The 15,719-nt window shown below is 46.5% G+C and overlaps 1 protein-coding gene across 5 annotated transcripts in view; it reads right to left on the bottom strand.

Moving 5' to 3' along the window:
- ZCCHC2 (zinc finger CCHC-type containing 2) overlaps positions 1-8,697 on the bottom strand; it is a 119,495-nt gene extending 110,798 nt beyond the window's left edge. For 3 of the 5 annotated variants that reach the window (XM_063922996.1, XM_063922994.1, XM_063922995.1), the window contains exon 1: positions 7,787-8,697. In XM_063922996.1, coding sequence (XP_063779066.1) covers positions 7,787-8,473 — 687 coding nt within the window. In that variant the 5' untranslated portion in view covers positions 8,474-8,697. The remainder of the gene's footprint in view (positions 1-7,786) is intronic. The other 2 variants (XM_063922992.1, XM_063922993.1) reach the window with 1 other exon arrangement.
- Between the last annotated feature and the right edge of the window lie 7,022 nt (positions 8,698-15,719).

The raw sequence follows: 15,719 nt of genomic DNA, 5'->3' as shown, positions 1-15,719 counted from the left end.
TGGCAAATGCCAAACGTCCTGCATGGTGTTGGGCTGTAAGCACAACCCCCACCTGTGGACGTCGGGCCCTCATACCACCCTCATGGAGTCTGTTTCTGATCGTTTGTGTAGACACATGCACATTTGTGGCTTGCTGGAGGTCATTTTGCAGGGCTCTGGCAGTGCTCCTCCTGTTCCTCCTTGCACAAAGGCGAAGGTAGCGGTCCTGCTGCTGGGTTGTTGCCCTCCTACGGCCTCCTCCACGTCTCCTGATGTACTGGCCTGTGTCCTGGTAGCGCCTCCATGCTCTGGACACTACGCTGACAGACACAGCAAACCTTCTTGCCACAGCTCGCATTGATGTGCCATCCTGGAGGAGCTGCACTACCTGAGCCACTTGTGTGGGTTGTAGACTCCGTCCCATGCTACCACTAGAGTGAAAGCCCCGCCAGCTTTCAAAAGTGACCAAAACATCAGCCAGAAAGCATAGGAGCTGAGAAGTGGTCTGTGGTCACCACCTGCAGAACAACTCCTTTATTGGGGGTGTCTTGCTAATTGCCTATAATTTCCACCTGTTGTCTATTTCATTTGCACAACAGCATGTGAAATTGATTGTCAATCAGTGTTGCTTCCTAAGTGGACAGTTTGATTTCACAGAAGTGTGATTGACTTGGAGTTACATTGGGGTCAATTCAATTCAGCAATTTATGAATAGCGCCGGGAATTAGCTCCTGACGCTATTCAATTCAGCTGCTAGTTACCCGCAAATTGTCGGGAATTCTTCTCTTATCCCCGGGGGATAAGAGAAGAAACCCGACAAAAGTGCTGCCTCGCGGCCGGCGCGAGGCTGATTCTGTCGGGAATCAGCCTCGCGACGGGGAGTTAAGTCTGAGAATGCCCGTTCTCCCGACAATTCAACCTGTTTAGTCGGCGAGAACGGGACATCGCCGACTTAACTGGAGCTGAATTGAATAGCGTCGGGAACTAATTCCCGGCGCTATTCATAAGTTGCCGAATTGAATTGCCCCCATTGTGTTGTTTAAGTGTTCCCTTTATTTTTTTGAGCAGTGTATTTATAATATATTATTTTATATTTTTCAAATGAATTTAGTTTTGTTTTTTTTTAATTATTATTATTTAGTTATTCAATTGTAGCTCCGTTTGGGCACAATCAGCTGCTGGCGGCAAGCCAAAATAGGCTAAAAGTGACCCATTTGGACATCCAACATGACTGAGTGGCGCCATTAGTTTAGTCGGGCATAGGCACAATATCAATTGAATATCACCCCACAATCTTGCGCGATATAACAACTGAATACTGCCCACATAGCCAAAACTCTGTCATATACTGTCTGCCTCACCTCATGTCACTGGTAAATAGTATATGGCATATTATAGAATATAATGTAAACTTGTTAGTAAACTTTTCACCCTAACCTCCCTCATTGTCCCCGTTTGCCTAAAACTTCAATCAAAAATGTAAAAAAAAAAAAAAAAAAAAATTTTTTTTTAGAAATATGACCTTAGGTTACTATCCCTTTAAATTTTGTAATGAAGATTATTTTTATACACCTCCACAGAGCGGAAAGAATGAAACAATGTTAATCCTAACATCAACAATGTGTTCCTAATTCTTTACTCTGTTATGTCACAGGAGGATTCCCTATTCTCAGACACAGCTGGGATGTAAGATTCAGGCAAAACCCAACCAGCACAGACAGAGATGTAATAGTACATTCCCTTTATGGTCACTCTGTTTCTCTAAGCAATATATAGACCGGATAGAAGAAACTGGCATTTATGGTCCAAGGAAAGTGAAAATAGCCCAGCAACATGTGCTAACCTGATGGGCCAGCAGAACCTAATATTCATTCCAGACACTACATCACACAGAGTAGTTCTTTCTTTAGAAGGTTGTGAAAAATGACAGAAACAGACGTCAGCTCGAAATCTCAAATCACACGTCCTGTACACAACTGCACGATCACTTGATAAAACATTAATAAAGAAAATCTGCACGACACTAAGGTATGAGCTTTCGCCTCCCACTAAGATTAAAGTCTTTTAATGCATTGATGGACTGAAATGGAAACCAGAAGCATTCAGAGTAACACAGCTTAGAACACATAAGAACCCAAACAGGCACGGTTACATTTGGCACAATGGTTTTTCTTTTCCCATCCATGTACAAGGGTTTTTACTTGCAATGCAAATGCATCATAACTACTAAACTTTAAAGCCTAGTGCATATATACAGTAAAACGTAATTATTCCAATACTGTGTAAAGTAGCACTCAATACAATCATTTTTACCACTTCCCAAATGGTTTTAAGCCATATAAAACTACTCATGCCCACAGGCCCTTAATTGGCTCCTTGTTGACAGGAGTAGTCACTTTATGGTAGATTCATTGGCATGACCATGAATCAGCCAATACTCCTTTTTACACCTAAATCCTGGGTCCAGACGTGTCACAGCAACTTAACACCCATTTACACCGCATGTTGGACCCGGAATATTGCCCGTGTCTTACCTTTGCCGACATCATCTCCAAATGCCGGGAATATGGCATTCCCTAAGCAGTGAACAGGGACCCTGGTTGGATGACCCAGGTTACCCGATTATACTGCCCTGAAACCCGTGTACTTCTCAGAACAACAACGGTAGCTAGCCAGGTTGATCCCTGGGTCACTGGAGCCGGGTTAACACGTTTACACTGAGCCACAACTTGGGATACCCCAGCAGTAACATGGATGTTTGCGGCAGGGTAAATTGGTATTAATGGGCCATTCCTCATGGGTGTTCAGATGCCAGCAAAACACAAACAGGAACAAAAGGTCCAGATATTTCTACTGCAACAGAAACACATCAATGGACATTATGAGCCATTACTAAGAACTACCTCTTCAATGGACCTGATTGAACCTCAGACACTGGACCCTTTCAGTTACAGCTGTCCAATGGTTTCTTCACTAGGCATGCGCTGAAGCCGCATATATGCTGCAATAGTTCTGCAGTTACGGACGCAATGTGGGAGGAAAAAGCAGCCTGACTGATAGGTTGCAGGCATTTAGGGGTAGAAAGGAGGATGGGGCCCTATCAGACAATGGAGGTGCATTGTCCTCACTTATGGGGACATCTATCTAGCTTTACACAGCTGGACAATCTGAGCAACATTATGGTTGCACAGATGTCCGTTGGCTCCGGCGGTGAATCGATGCTGTGTCTTCGGACGCAGGCAGCGGATCTTAGAAGTCGGTAGTGGGCACCTTTTTACAAAAGATGCCTCCTGCTGCATTAACTACTCAGATCTGCCGCTACTGAAAACATGGCAGCGATCACTCCTGAATCAGGTTGTGTCCGCTATTCCCAGAGCACAGAATTTCAAATAAAATTATTTTCTTTTATTTCCCACTTAAAATACAACACTATTTCTGGATATCACCCTGTTTGAGCGCTGTGCACCTGTTGAAACTCAAAGTATAAAACCCTAATTTAGCCTATTTGCATGCATGAATTATTACAAAATGACTTTAAAAAGTCTGTTACTTTGAGTAAATAAAGATTAAGAAAGTTACATGTCAGTCATTACCACAAGCCAAGTAACATTAATACCCCTTTCACACTGACAGTAGCCGGGTCGCACACGGGAATGTGTACGCGGGTGCTTCCCAGATGCGACCCGGCTTGAGACCCCTTCAGACTTGCGGCCCGACCCACGTTACGTTACCGGAGGCTGTGCTTGGAGATAATCATCTCCAAGCACCTCCTCCTCCTATGAGAACGGGTGCCAGGTCTTGACCCGGCATACCCGTTCACACTGCATGCATCCCGGCACGATCCCGGATTCAACCCTGGTCGAGATATTGTTCCTGTACCCTTTCACACTGAGCAAATTCCCGGGTTGATGTGCGTTCATGTGCAATAAGTCGGGAATTTTTTGTCAGTCTGAAAGGGGTATTAGTTTAATGCATTTTCACCAGGCAGCATAGCCATTTGGTATACGTGAATTGGGTCAAGCACAAAAAATTACACACAAGTCAGTAGTACTTAACTGGAGCATGTGAAAATACCTAAGGAATTGCTGCTAATTGCTAAATAGGCAGTACAGTGTTTATAGACTAGTAGGAAGGAGAAGAAATACAGCACTATCACATCTGCAGTTTAGTTTATGACTAATAGAACTTTTAGATTTTAATATACATGAACAGGTGGTTCCAATTAAAAAATAGAAATGCAGTAAAATGCTAAATTTCAGATAGGTTTCTAAAATGTTTGCACTGAATAGTACAGAGAGCTAAAAATCTACAGCACTGCGTTTGTGTATACAGATGAGTCCTTCCGGGTCTAGTCTCCGCACATTATGAGTCGCGACACAAAGGGCGTACAATAGCCGCCAGCTCTTATATGACTCGCCCAGCGCAAGGTGTCTTTCCCTGCCCCAAAATGTGTCTTTTTGCATTGCTATGAATAAGACGCACCAGCAGATCACGCTGATTAAAATTATATGTAGCATATGTATATTGTGTGTGACTGAAGCTGTATCTGTATACAGATGTTTTCCACTGACACCGTAATGTAGCATTTCGTATACAGCTACCAGGGGGGAAAAAAATAGCACACAAAGATATTAGGCATCAGTAAACCCACTTGGGACTAAGAGCAACTAGAAGGGCAGTTTAACGTGACTGCAGTAACAATGATGGAGGACACATCTGTTTATAAGACCAGCAAATATCTCACCCCGTGCATTCATACAGCACACCAGAGTATAAAGCATTCATGCACAGTATAGACTTTCCTTATCACGCGCGTTGGGTATGGTCTGCAGGCGGCCAGCGTACCGATGCCGGGATCCCAGTCGCCAGAATGCCGGTGGGGGTGTTAGCGCAGCTAAACCCCTTACGGGCACGCTGCGCTCACCATAGGTTCTATTCCCACTCTATGGGTGGCGTGGACACCCACAAGTCAGATTAGCCCGTTAGCCGGGATTCCGGCTGTCGTTATGGTCAGTGCTCGGGATTTCAGCGTTTGTACCCTGACCGCCAGGATCCCAACTGCAGGCAATATAACTGCATCCCTTATCACACATCATGCTCCAATGGCTCTACAAAAAGGACATTTAATAAACCACATCAACTTAGCACCAAGGTCAATCCATCAGCAAGTGGTTCCATCTATACTATACTCTTGGTACGGGTTGGGTATGATATAATGGCGGTCAGAAGACAGACCACAGCACCCCGATATTGAGAATCCTGACAGCGGCTAGGTAAGTATACTTACCTTCCCCCAATAGCCACCTAACCCCCCCTTACCGCAGCCTAAACCTAACCCCCAAGCAACCCAAGTCTCCCCAGTGGTGCCTAAACCTAACCCCCCACCCCCTTTTCTGCATCCTAAACCTAACCTTCCCCAGGGGTGCTTTAATCTAACCCCCACTCCTCACAGCGTAACCCTACCCCACCCACCACAGCCTAAACCTAACCTCCCCCTGTATTACCTGTTGGCAGCCCCGGCAAATGCTCAATATGGATCCCGGCGGTCGGGATTCTGGAGCCGGTATTGCGATCCTTGTCCCGCCATCGGCATTCCAACTAGTGGTGGCCGGGGAGACCATCAACTGAAAAGGCCAAAGAATGTGGCTAATCCCTTGGTATTTACGCCAGTATCATACTGAAAGGTTCTCTCTCCAAGCATAAGCTTTTGCTCATTTTTCAAAGTCAAGGTTATTTCTGCATAACAGATAGACCTTAGAACTGACAATTAGTTTAGCCTTTAATGGTCAAGGGTAGTCCCTCCACTGACAAAATGATTAAGGCGTTTAACAAGAGACACCACCTTGCTCAAAGTAATTTGTTCAAAGAAAGCCTAAACATTTTGCTTAAGAACTAGTTGCACTTTAAAGGGAGGATTTCAATAATGTGCGGGACGGATTTACCCAGTGATTCTGCCCGACATTGCCGCACTTTACAGTGGCAGGGATATCGCTCAAAAGTACTCGATGCCCCATACTGTGCAATCACTTTTGGGTGAACATGGGTGCAAATCAGCCAGGCAAAAGGGACGAGTTGAGCTGCTGTTGCCAGTGTTTAAACAGTGCAGCAAAGGCAACTCGCCCCCTTCGCCACCAATTAAAATCTCCCTTAAATACAATTTGGACTTTAGTTGTTAAACTGGGTACACATTAGATGATATAGTGGACGATGTGTCCGATTCTGACACATTGTCTAGCGTGTATACACTATGTCGCTGACAATGCGTGCCGTCGGACGTGCATGCAAGTCAATCCAGGGTTATCGCCTAGTGTGTACCCAGCATTGGAAATCCCAAACTATGTGCTCATTTCACAACCAACATATGGAAACAGATGGTTAGGAGAGAGTCTGTATCCTCCTCCTCCTCCATTTATATGGGGCCACGTGGGATCCACAGCGCCCAAGTACACAGTACATAAACAAATTAGTAAAACAAGAAGACAGTGATTTTTAATTAAATACAATATAGGACAAGTACAGGGTATATAACCATAGCTGCGTCAGCAGACACTAAAAACAAGTATCAGGGCGGCAGAAAACTGAGGGATTTGGTGCCGTCAAAGGGAGTAATGAAAAGAAGATAGGTTATGTAAGAGATGTAAAAGCACATGAGGGAAGAGGGCCCTGCTCGTAAAAGCTTACATTCTATCAGAGTCACATGATCTCATTAGTAAGAACGTGTTTACTGGCATATCCAAGTTACCCCGACAAACATTCTAACTGACCAATCTGCAGAATCAACATTACAACAATTGTAAAATGAACACACATCTAATAAGGGTTAAGGTCATTAAAGCACCACTTGTTGACCTCATGTTACACTATTAAGCATCCTGGGCCTTGTATACCCATGGCCCTATCGTAAAGGAATCAGAATGCAACACATTTCATTAGGTGCACCCTACTACATCTGCCCCTTACTTGCTTGATCCATGGTAACACTTATCAAGACGAGTGCACATTTGGAAAAAAAAAAGTGCCTGTGCTCTGCTGACATGCACAGACCTTTGCACATCCATGAACACACCAGTATGGCTCAGATGTTGCTGGTGGGGAATTCTGACAGGCTGAGTTGGATGAGACAGGTTTTAATGCCACCCATTACAGTAGACTGACTAAAATGCCATTTTGCTACAGGCTCCTTGCCAGAAACAATTCACCAAAGGTCTACAACAAAAGCTGGTATGGTATTAGCAGGTGTAAACTATAATACTGGTATATTACTATAATTCTGCCATAGTTCATTGGTGCCACGTTTCTGACTGTCATACATAATGTCAAGAAGTATATAAAAAAAATAGAATTATTATGGTTATTGATTTGTTAAAGGTGCCATAGGCAACAATTTATTTAAACAATTGTGGCAGCTTATAGTGCACATGAAGAGCCGACAACTCCTAAGTAGTTAAAAAGCCATTTTAATGCCCAATAAACCTGGAATATGGTAGTAAATATTGTGACTAACCTTCCAATCACCCCCTGGATACAGTAATGTACACTGCACAGATAGACTTGTTGGATCGGGCACCATGATAAAATCACCCCATGAAACTGAGGCGGCTCTGCCCGGAGAGGAGGGGGGAGTGTGGCTCTACAAGCAGGAGTAGGCCCCACTTGGGAGAAGCCGCCATGCAGCCTCTGGGTGACAGCTCTGCCGGTACAGGGATACGGCCGCATGTGCCTGTGACAGGGGCGCTGACAGTGGGCGTGTGCCCTGTGCCTCCTACCCGGCACTCACACCATAGTAACCCATCCACACCCCAATTACCTCCGTCCGGCTCTTCCTGCACATGGCCTCCCCGAGCCGCTCCAGGCGCTCTCGCAGGGTGACCCTCTGGTGGAAGGAGAAGGCCGGGTGCAGCGATGCCATGGTGTAGAGCAGCAGCAATTCCTCCCCGGGATCCCGGTCCTCCTGCTCCCAGGCCCCCCGCAGTCCCTCCGTGCCCACGGCTGGCAGCAGCAGGAGGCGGTACAGGCGGCCGGCGACCTCCCGGTTCTCGGAGCCGAGAAGCGCCAGGTAGATGATGAGCTTGGAGCGGGAGATCGGGTCACACAGGTCCCCCAGTAGCTGCTGCAGGCCGGAGCCCGCTTCCCCGCCCAGCCCGTTGGCCCGGGTCTCATTCTCCCTCAGGTAGTGGCAGTCCTTGCGGGCTAAGTCCTCCAGGCAGGAGCCCAGGAAGCGCAGCTCCAGCGGGTTACACAGATCCAGCAACCCGCAGGCGAACTCCAGTCTCTGCGCCGGGCCCAGCGAGCGCACGAACCACTCGTACACGGCCTCACGCTGCAGGGAGCCCGGCCCGGGTACACTCTTCGCCGAGGTGGTCGTAGCTGTTGCTGCTGAGGGGCAATCGTGACGGGGGCAGGGGCGACTAGATACCCGCTCTTCCTCTTCGTCCTCCTCCTCGTCCGATGCCCTGTGCTGGCTGCTCCTCTGCGGCAGCTTCATCTTCAGCATTATCGGCGCGTACGGCCGGCCAGCACCGAAAGCTCAGTCACGCAAGGAGCGACGTTCCCATGCCCGCTCCGCCAGCTAGGCTGCTACTGCTGTGTGGCGGCGGGCGCTGCTGGGCGTGTGAGGGGCTGGCCTAGCGCCGACTTCCAGAACGCTCGTTCTCTCTCCCCGGGTTCCACAGCCCGAACTGTGACGTAGCAGCAGCATTGTGGCGTCAGCGCCGGGGAGCCTGGGAAGCTCGCGTGTGTGATTGGTTGTCCCCGGGATCCCCCCTCCCCTCCCCTCCCATCTGTAGTGGCAGCAGCAGCCGCCGCTGCTTCCTCAGTATATGGCTCTGGTGTATATAGATGTACATATAAAGTCTAGTTATAGCTCGCTTGCGAGCTGTCTCTCTGTCTTTTTCGATATAATATAGATAGGTATAGGTAAATCGAATATATATATATATATATATATATATATATATATATTAGTGTGCGTTCAACCACTCAAGGGCGATCGTCAGGGGTGCCCCTGGTATTCATGTCATGCCACACAGTATCACATTACACCGTACAGTAGTGTCTCTTATTCACGTTATGCCACACAGTAGTTGGTAGCGGATCTTGCCACGGGCAAGCAGGATTTTTTCCCGGGGCGCCGCCTTCCGGAGGGCGCAGGGCGCCATCCGGAGGGCGCTGCACCAGGGCAAGATCCGCTGCTGCTGTGTGCCCCCCGCTGCCGCTGGCCGCTGCCCCCCCCCCCCCCCCCGCTGCCGCTGTGAAGGGAAATTAGACTCGTACGCGTCTAGTTTCCCTTCGTGGAGAGGTCCTTTACTGTGCGGTGCGCGATGACATCATCGCGCACTGCACAGCAAAGGTCCTCTCCACGAAGGGAACGCGTCTAGTTCCCTTCGTGGAGAGGACCTTTGCTGTGCGGTGCGCGATGACGCGATGACGTCATCGCGCACCGCACATCATTTCAGTCTGTACAGGGGGCGTAAATGACCACGCCCCCTGTACGAAGCCACGCCCCCAATTGCCGCCCGGGGCGCACAGAGCGCCAGAACCGGCCCTGACAGTAGTACCCCTATAGGAAACACTGTCTATAGAAGGCATATGGGGACTGCAAATAGAAAATAGAAATGTGGACCAGTGCTAGTAAATATATTTCTATTTTTATTAGTGGAATGCGGTCAAACCACATTCGGGGATGTGACTGCAATATCCCTGTTCTTAGCGCTCCGTCCATTGGCTCACATTGGCTGTAAACACCTCTGCCTGATTGACAGGCAGAGGCGGAGGTAAAGGGGCAGTGAAGGACCGTTGCGGGGGCGGTGTCGGGCCGTCTGCATTTTCGGGGCAGCTGAGTGACATCACATGCAGCCACCCCTATGTGAAAAAAGGCAGCAGACCACCTGCATACGCAGCCTAGCTGCGTCCACAGTTGCTGCGATCACAATTAAATTGTGGTCGCAGTCGCTGAGCAGGCCATTCAGCATGGTGGACGGCCTTGCCCTGCGATTGAAGAGCATCCCCAGCATGCAATAGAAAGGATTGCAGATTCTGCTTTTTAGCAGAATCTGCAATCCTTACCGAATAACCCCCACTGCCATTAGTACATCTGATCCCGCCCAATGGACACACACATTTACACTTACATACATACTGTCACACACAAAACACATACAGTACATATGATATACAGTACAGTCACACATGCAGTATATACAAATAGTTACACATATACACACATATATACAGTCACATACATATATAGTTACATACTTATTCACATACATAGGGGGTCATTCCGAGTTGATCGCTCGTTGCCGATTTTCGCAACGGAGCGATTAAGGCTAAAATGCGCATGCGCATGGTACGCAGTGCGCATGCGCTAAGTATTTTAGCACAAAACTTAGTAGATTTATTCACGTCCGAACGAAGAATTTTCATCGTTGAAGTGATCGGAGTGTGATTGACAGGAAGTGGGTGTTTCTGGGCGGAAACTGGACGTTTTCTGGGAGTGTGCGGAAAAACGCAGGCGTGTCAGGGAGAAACGGGGGAGTGGCTGACCGAACGCTGGGCGTGTGTGTGACGTTAAACCAGGAACGAAACGGCCTGAGCTGATCGCAATCTGTGAGTAGGTCTGGAGCTACTCAGAAACTGCTAAGAAATTTCTATTCGCAATTCTGCTAATCTTTCGTTCGCAATTCTGCTGAGCTAAGATACACTCCCAGAGGGCGGCGGCTTAGCGTGTGCAATGCTGCTAAAATCTGCTAGTGAGCGAACAACTCGGAATGACCCCCATAGTCACACACTAATACACACATATATACAGTAGATACTTGTACACACACACATACACACACACACACACACACACACACACACACACACAAACATACATACACATATAGTCCCATACCTAAATGCAGACACACATACAGACAGACTATATAGTGTTTACCTCCCTCACTTCACAGACTGGGTACTCTCAATGCATGTACTTTAGTAGCTCCTTGTCCTCTCCCTCTCCTCCATGCTGCTGGGTTGCCTGGCACTGACTGAGTGCCGTGTAGCCCCGCCCCCCTGTTTCCACTCCGTCCACTTCCCGAAAGGCCAATGCCGTGCAGTGCAGTCTTGTGCCAATCCTCCTCTCACTTAATCCGGATTGTACCTTGGTGGTCATTCCGAGTTGTTCGCTAGCTGTTTTCGGTCGCTGTGCAGCGATCAGGCAAAAAATCGGCAATTCTGCGCATGCGTATGTGGTGCAATGCACACGCGCGACGTACTTTCACAACAGCCGCAGATGCAGTTTCACACAAGGTCTAGCGACGCTTTTCAATCGCACTGCTGGCCGCAGAGCGATTGACAAGAAGTGGATGTTTATGGGAGGTAACTGGCCGTTTTCTGGGAGTGTGTGTGAAAACGCAGGCGTGTCAGATACAAACGCAGGTATGCCTGGGGAAATGCTGGCGTGGCTGGCCGAACGCAGGGCGTGTTCGTGACGTCAAAACAGGAACTAAATAGTCTGCAGTGATCGCAAGCTAGGAGTAGGTCTGGAGCTACTCTGAATTATTTTGTAGCCGCACTGCGATCCTTTCGTTCGCACTTCTGCTAAACTAAGATACACTCCCAGAGGGCGGCGGCTTAGCGTTTGCACGGCTGCTAAAAGCAGCTAGCGAGCGAACAACTCGGAATGAGGGCCCATGTGACTGTCTGTTACTGCCCGCGCCGGTATCCAGCAGCACAGCACTGCACTAGTGATCAATCAGACTCAAAATAAACTACAGCTCCCGAAGCTCTCGGCAACAAGGGATGCTGGGAGCTGTAGTTTATGTTGAGTCTGATTACAAGTGAGGTGCGGTGCGCTGCCGCCTGACACTGGCACCGGCACTAAGAGACAGTCACCAAGTCTGACAGTACTACTGGATTCTACCCCCTGGACGTGGATGGCACTGCCAGGTGGCACCACCTCCTTGTCTGGAGCCCCTAGTGAGTGCCATCCTGGCCAATGGGTAGATACGCCCCTGGCGATTGTATACGATAATACCCTAGAATGGTTTATCTGTTTTATGAAATGGGAGGTTTGTGGTCATTGGGGGAAAAAGTGCATGGCCATGTGATTTTTGGTGTAAATGTATGATCCTCCGACACAGGGGAGAAGTGGTATCAGGCAACGTTATGTACGCTGATACTGCTTCTCCCCCGTTTATTACAGCAGAGGTGTGTGCTGAGTTCAGGGCCGTAAGTTTGTGTGTGCGGAGGGGGCACAGCACGTATCGCTGCAGAGTAGGGGGTGCTGTTGGCGGCACTTGTCAGTTATCTGTTTTAATTTCTTTCACTTGTAGCTTCCCCTAGTTTTTAAGCCTAATCTGACCCCTTCTGTCACTAATACATATACAACATTCATGAACTCAATTTGAGATTTCTTTGTTATTCAGTCACACTATCCTTTATTACATTTCAAGATGCTGACATACCCAGGATTCTAATCCATTGCCTGTGGCATTGCAGTCAGATAATCTATTCATTGAGCTATCTGCCCTTCCATAGAAAGTTAGAGAATTCTAAACTAGAGAATTCTAACTATTTGAAGCTTACCTTGTACTTTGTGAAAAAATGGTCAGCATTGCGGCTCAGCACAGCTATGTAGAGTGGTGATGCAAGAGATTGGATGTGTGACTGCACACTACATAGATCTGCTCAATTGCAATGCTGTTTATTTTTCTACAAAGTACCAGTAGCTTCATATAGTTCTCATAGTTTTTTTTATTAAATAGCTCAACTAGTAGGGTTTTTGATTAGAGTTCAACAGGTTATAGGTTTGAAACCTGGGTATGGCAGTATATTGAAATGTGTTATATAATAAAGGGTATTGTAACTGAAAAACAATGAGCTCTCAAGTTAAGTGCATAAATGTGGTATAAAGAGGACTTGTGTCCAAATCCATTTTCCTGCAGTGGCCTACAAATGTGTGTGTGTATTATTTCTAAATACAGTGTATATATATATATATATATATATATATATATATATAGTCCAGAATGACCCGGCACTCTTTTGCCCTTTAGATATCAGTAGTTTGCTCACGGTGCCTTCCCTCCGGGTAGCAGCCCAGGAATATACAGGAACAGAATGGGCGGCACTCCGAGTCTTGATTCAAGTGAAATAAAGTGCAAAGACTTTTATTTGTCAACCACACATGATCTACGTTTCGGGGTCGAAGCCCCGTCGTCAGGATAAGTGAAAATGACAATTAGTGCTGTATAAATACCTTAAAACCAGGATGACTCCTCCCGCCAGCACAGCCCACGCCGCCCGGATACCGGCCGCATCGCCCCGTCTCTCCGGAAGTGACGTAGCGCCGGTCCGTCCAGCTGACGCGCTGACGCTGTAAACAAGGTTGCCATAGTTACTGATAAACAGTGATTTCAAACAAGACATGCCGTCCTAATACTCATCTCATAATTAAACATATTCTGTAACTAACTAACCAGTGCTGTGCGCAAATATATTAATTATATATTGTGAACAACCAAATAAAAATGTGTTAAAAATACAGAATATACTAGTGCATAAAATCATGATTATTCTATAACTCAACCAAGTATATGTACATTTCCTTCCATATCCATTAAAGACCTAATAGCCTGAATGTGGCGATCCATAAAAAGAGACCTCCTGCATCATAGATTAAATGGATAATTGCAACAGCTAGCGATCTCCTACAAGCTTAAACATAGCCTGCACCAATACGTATATCGTTCACGGTGTGTCGCACCATTAGAACCTCTATAGAAAACATCTTAAATTGAGGGAGTCATTGAGGCCATTAGAATGGATAGTATTTAGTCTATGCATCCATCTAGCCTCTAGTTGCAACAATTTTTTAGACCTATCACCCCCCTGTAATGACTGTGGTACATGGTCAATTATTCTATATCTAAGTGTGGCCATGCTGTGTTTGGCTTTGGCAAAATGCCTAGCCACCGGTTGCTCACTATCCCCGCTCTTGATGGCCTCCCGTATAGCTTATCTATGTTGCGCCATTCGCGTCTTAAAGGCACAATCCGTTTTGCCCACATATGATAGCCCGCATGGGCATGTGAGGAGGTATACGACAAATTTAGAATCACAGGATAACGGATGTAATATCTTAAATGTTTTACCTGTGTGCGGATGTCTAAATTTGTCGCCTTGAGTGAGGTAACTACATGTCGTGCAGCCACTGCAACGGAAACATCCTTGTCTCTTGCTTAGAAAATGCCGTTTAGGCTTCTCGAAATCAGAGATGTCAGTTTTTACAACATAATCTCTAATACTCCTGTTCCTCGTGTGACTCACTAACAGTCTAGAATTAAACGCCTCCCCAAGTTCTTTGTCTGAAGCCACTATAGGCCACAGTTGTTTGGCTCTTCTAGAAAGGTGGGTACTGCTCGAGTTGTCAATGGCATAAAAAAAGGATGTTAAAAGTAGGCGCAAACACCATAAACAAATCCTTACATAAGAGTCCTTATGGAAAGACAGGAGTGAAATCTCAATTCTATGTATTCAGTGTTCTGGAGTCCCTTGTCCACACAGACTCAATGATGTGAAGTAATTCTTTCTCTCAATAAAGAAGAAAAAGTCATAGTGCAGATCAGCTTGACAGGGACAACGGATTTATTTTACATAGAACACTCACAAGATTCATAATAAAACAAGCATATAACCACTGCAAGTGGATAACAAGGGGGGACCAAACGGGTCCGAAACGCGTTAAGCAGGTGGTGCTAGCCTTTGTGGGTGGACTGATCCTGATACTTCAACTTCCTGTGTACTGCTGTGGTGTCCGGGACCTCCAGTGCTTCCCATTGTACCATCCTGGGAGGGTAACTAGAAGATATCAGAAATCCGGAGTGCTGGTCTCATCTACAACATAGCCCCAGCTGGAGCCTCATGGTGTGGTGATATCTATATTGAAAAGTCTTTGACCGAGCACCCTTTTGAAGTTTGCTATAGTGTTGTGCGGCCCACACTACATATATATATATATATATATATATAAATGGGGGAGAAGAACAAGCGCCTTATGGTGTAGTAAGTTTATTAAAAGTGCGTTTCGACACACAGAGAATGATGGTTGCGTACCAGATAATAACTTGGGTAAAGGCCTATCACTCTCCACTTGAGCTGCTTTTCACCATCTGTAATTCAGGAAGACAAACAATCGCCACATAGTGTACTATTTATAGTTACCAATATCAGCCCCTCAAGCCCAAAAAGGTCTGCGTACCAGATCTTTAAAGGTAACAAGCACATCACATAGATCTTTATCCCAGTATTCCAGATAAATGTTACCAGGATCCGTGGTTTAGGTCATCTGACCACTTTAAAACATTTATTAGTACATAATATAAAAACTAACAAACTCAAAAAAAATATTAAAAAGTCTCAGTAAAAAGAATAGCTTAGCTTGACAGCTGGGTAAGTCTTGTTCAGGTAGGTCTCTCAACGCGTTTCGCCCGCCAGGGCTTCCTCAGGAGATTCCAGTAGATTGAAATGAGGTGATGCAAAAAATCTTACAAAAACACACCAATGAGAACCAAATGGTATAAAATATGGGTGGACCCAGTACCAAAACAAAATCAAATGTGCCTTCTTTGCTTTCGATGTTTTGGTCAAATATCTGTGTGTTTATCTGATTTTGTATTATTAGGATATTCTCGTGTTTATTATTTTGGAGTACAAGTATAGGGTGGTGGGTAGGAGATATGCCACTACCC

This window comes from Pseudophryne corroboree, chromosome 5, assembly GCF_028390025.1.
Source record: "Pseudophryne corroboree isolate aPseCor3 chromosome 5, aPseCor3.hap2, whole genome shotgun sequence".
Lineage (NCBI taxonomy): Eukaryota > Metazoa > Chordata > Amphibia > Anura > Myobatrachidae > Pseudophryne > Pseudophryne corroboree.
This window is presented reverse-complemented; position numbering and strand designations above follow the sequence as displayed.